The sequence below is a fragment of the Bemisia tabaci genome, chromosome 1 (assembly GCF_918797505.1).
Source record: "Bemisia tabaci chromosome 1, PGI_BMITA_v3".
NCBI lineage: Eukaryota > Metazoa > Arthropoda > Insecta > Hemiptera > Aleyrodidae > Bemisia > Bemisia tabaci.
In genome coordinates this window covers 35,149-37,848 of record NC_092793.1, presented here as the reverse complement: position 1 = coordinate 37,848, position 2,700 = coordinate 35,149, and the positions used below count along the sequence as shown (strand labels likewise).

General features: G+C 40.1%; 1 protein-coding gene across 1 annotated transcript; it reads right to left on the bottom strand.

The window, feature by feature from the left end:
• Positions 1–710: 710 nt before the first annotated feature.
• Positions 711–2,663, bottom strand: LOC140226072 (uncharacterized). Its single transcript, XM_072306529.1, has 2 exons — positions 2,281–2,663; positions 711–1,062 (listed from the first exon to the last, which is right to left on the bottom strand). Exons 1-2 carry the CDS (start codon positions 2,384–2,386, stop codon positions 848–850), a joined length of 321 nt encoding a protein of 106 aa, XP_072162630.1. The 5' UTR covers positions 2,387–2,663; the 3' UTR covers positions 711–847.
• Between the last annotated feature and the right edge of the window lie 37 nt (positions 2,664–2,700).

Sequence of the window (2,700 nt, the reverse complement as noted above, 5' to 3'; positions counted from 1 at the left end):
GAGGAGGGGTTCATAAGACGCGTTTACTCGTGTTGGGCACATTTTTTGTGAAAGCCCTATCAACACTAGCAAAAGTTCACGGAACTTTGCGCGAGAGTTAAGTTCCGTAAACCTATCTATGTGTGGACAAAGCCTTCTATTTTTAAGAAATGAACGAAAAAATTATGGAAGAATAAACATGGTTTAATAAGTTTAATTTCCACCACCGCGCCGACCGGACTGTGTTTGGCGCATTGCGTGAAGTATCCCTACAGTCTTGTAGGCGCTATGCGTTTCACGAAAACCGCTGCTGACCGCCCTACGTTTGACGCAATGCGTGAGGTATTCATGGAGTCTTGTAGGCGCTAATTTATGTTTCATGCTGTGCCCTCGGCTGATGCCCTCGGCGCGCCGAGGGCATTTTCATCTCAAGTCATCATTGCTCTCTGCGCCGCTTCGCTCCAGGCTCAATTGCGTGTTTGGTTTTTCTCTCAACTACACTAATGAAAGGTGCTTTCGTCTCTTGTTCCACCGAAAGACGAAAAAATTGGAAATTACTATACTTCAACTCTCAGGAAATGAGAGATGTTGTCGCCTTTTCTCGTTAGTAATTTTTTTTTTAATCCGATTTTTTTTTTTTTTGATACCGACTTTTGAGAAAATTTCAAAATTTGCCGCCCCCTAAATTTGCCGCTGTGGGCCGTGGCCCTTGCGGCCACCGCCTAAATCTGGCCCTGCATGCAAAATAATATTTTTTTTTGTTTAATTTTTTTAATATATTATAGTACCCGTAATTCGTCTGACAAAATGTGCAACTGTGTGAGTGTATAAGTAAAAGATTTGATGCGCGGCTTTCACAGAAAATGTGTCACTTTTTTCCATTTACCTTCTCTCCTGGCGCATCATTGGAGCTGTTGTCTTGCTTGATAACTTGCATGACCGCTGACTCTCCAGCACCGAAGGCAGCATACCAAAACGAGAAACACAATTGCGAGTCTTCTGCGGCAGGTATCACTGGTGAGACTAATCGAACCATATTGTTACCAAGAATCTGATTGAACAAGTCATAGTATATGTATCCATCTGTAACGAGATAGAAAGTAGGTACTATAGCTTGGCATTGGGTGCAAGAAGGGCATTTCTTAGGAAATCTTGTTCCGATGTGCAGGTTGTCTCAGGGTTCAACGGTCATACTATAGGAGCGTGTTCTGTGAGTAGAACTAGGGCATTTTCTTTTCTGATTTTTTTTTTCAAGAGTGCCCCCTGATGGAGCTAATCGTTCCCTGTGATACCTCGTTCAAAAGAGCATAAAAAGGAAAACTTTTTGCGCAAACCCGAAGTCAATATCTTAATCCGTTTCAAAATGGCGGCCGCTTAAAGTTCAAAATGGCCGAAAATTGGCACCTCGGTTTTTTGTTAATGGATTTGCCTGAAACTCGGTATCGGGGGGTATTTTGACACGAGAAAAACGAATTTAATATTAGATTTTTAAGAAAACCAAAATTTCCAAAATTGCCGAAAATTATTTTTTTTTTAGAAATCGAACTTCAAATACGTTAATATCATGCCAAAATACCCCTAAGTCGACCCAAGTTTCAGACAATTCCATCGGCAAAAAACCGAAGTGGCAATATTTGGCCATTTGAACGTTAACCGGCGGCCATTTTGGAGATTTCGGTTTCTTTTTAAATCGAACGTCAAATTCGTTTACCTCATGCCAAAATACCGTTGGATACCGATTTTGGCGCAAATCATTTGACAAACAAACGGTGTCACTTTTCGGCCATCGTGAACTTTCACCGGTCGCCATTTTGAAACGGATTGAGATGTTGACTTTAGGTTTGCGCTAAAAATTGCGCAAAAAAAGTTGTCTTTTTTTATGCTTTTTCGAACGAAGTATCACAGGGAACCTTCCCATTAGAAAAAAAAGCTGGGGTCCGTTGCTTCCTCAAAAGGGCTCCCCTGAAAATTCTAGGGGGTAGCTAAAAAGTAGCTCCCTTTGACCTAGAAACATCCTCAAAGTTTCAAATCTTTACCTTAATTAGGTACAAATTTAGTAGGGGTGGAAGGGACTTTTGGATCACCCTGTATTAACTTCATTTGACCCTCAAAAAAAAGAAAGAAAGAAAGAAAGAAAAAATGCACGCAAATAAGTGTACCTTCTTTTCTAATATTTTTCTATTTCTTCCTTTTCTCTCTTCTTGGCCAGTTAATTTAATCAATTTCAAGATTTCATCATGGTAATGTCAATTAATTGCTTCAAGAGGCAAAAAAGAAGGTGAAACAAAATTACGAACTCACCGGGGGCTCCAAAAGTTTTATCAGGCAAGTTTGCGGGACGCCTTGTAATAGTTGCCAGTCGCCATGAAGCGATGGTTTTATCTGTCCCATTCGACCAATCGCACATGTCTCGCTCAAAACGACACTCACCCACTCGTACTGTTGCTGCTTTTGGTATTGCTGGAAATGTTAAAATTCCGTTGAAATGATCCTAGTAGTTATAAGGAATATTTATTGACATGGTAGTCATTCTTGATGATTTACCGTTCCTCTCATAATTGCGTTACATGGCCAAGGCAGGCTGCATTCTTCTAAGTAGGTTCCTTAACTAAACTTTCAGAGCCTTTTGTGACTAGGGTTCCAATAATTTTGTTACTGTTAGTTTTGTTCTTGTTTTGTTGGTTTTGTTGTTTGTTGTATTGGTTAATAATTCATACTATC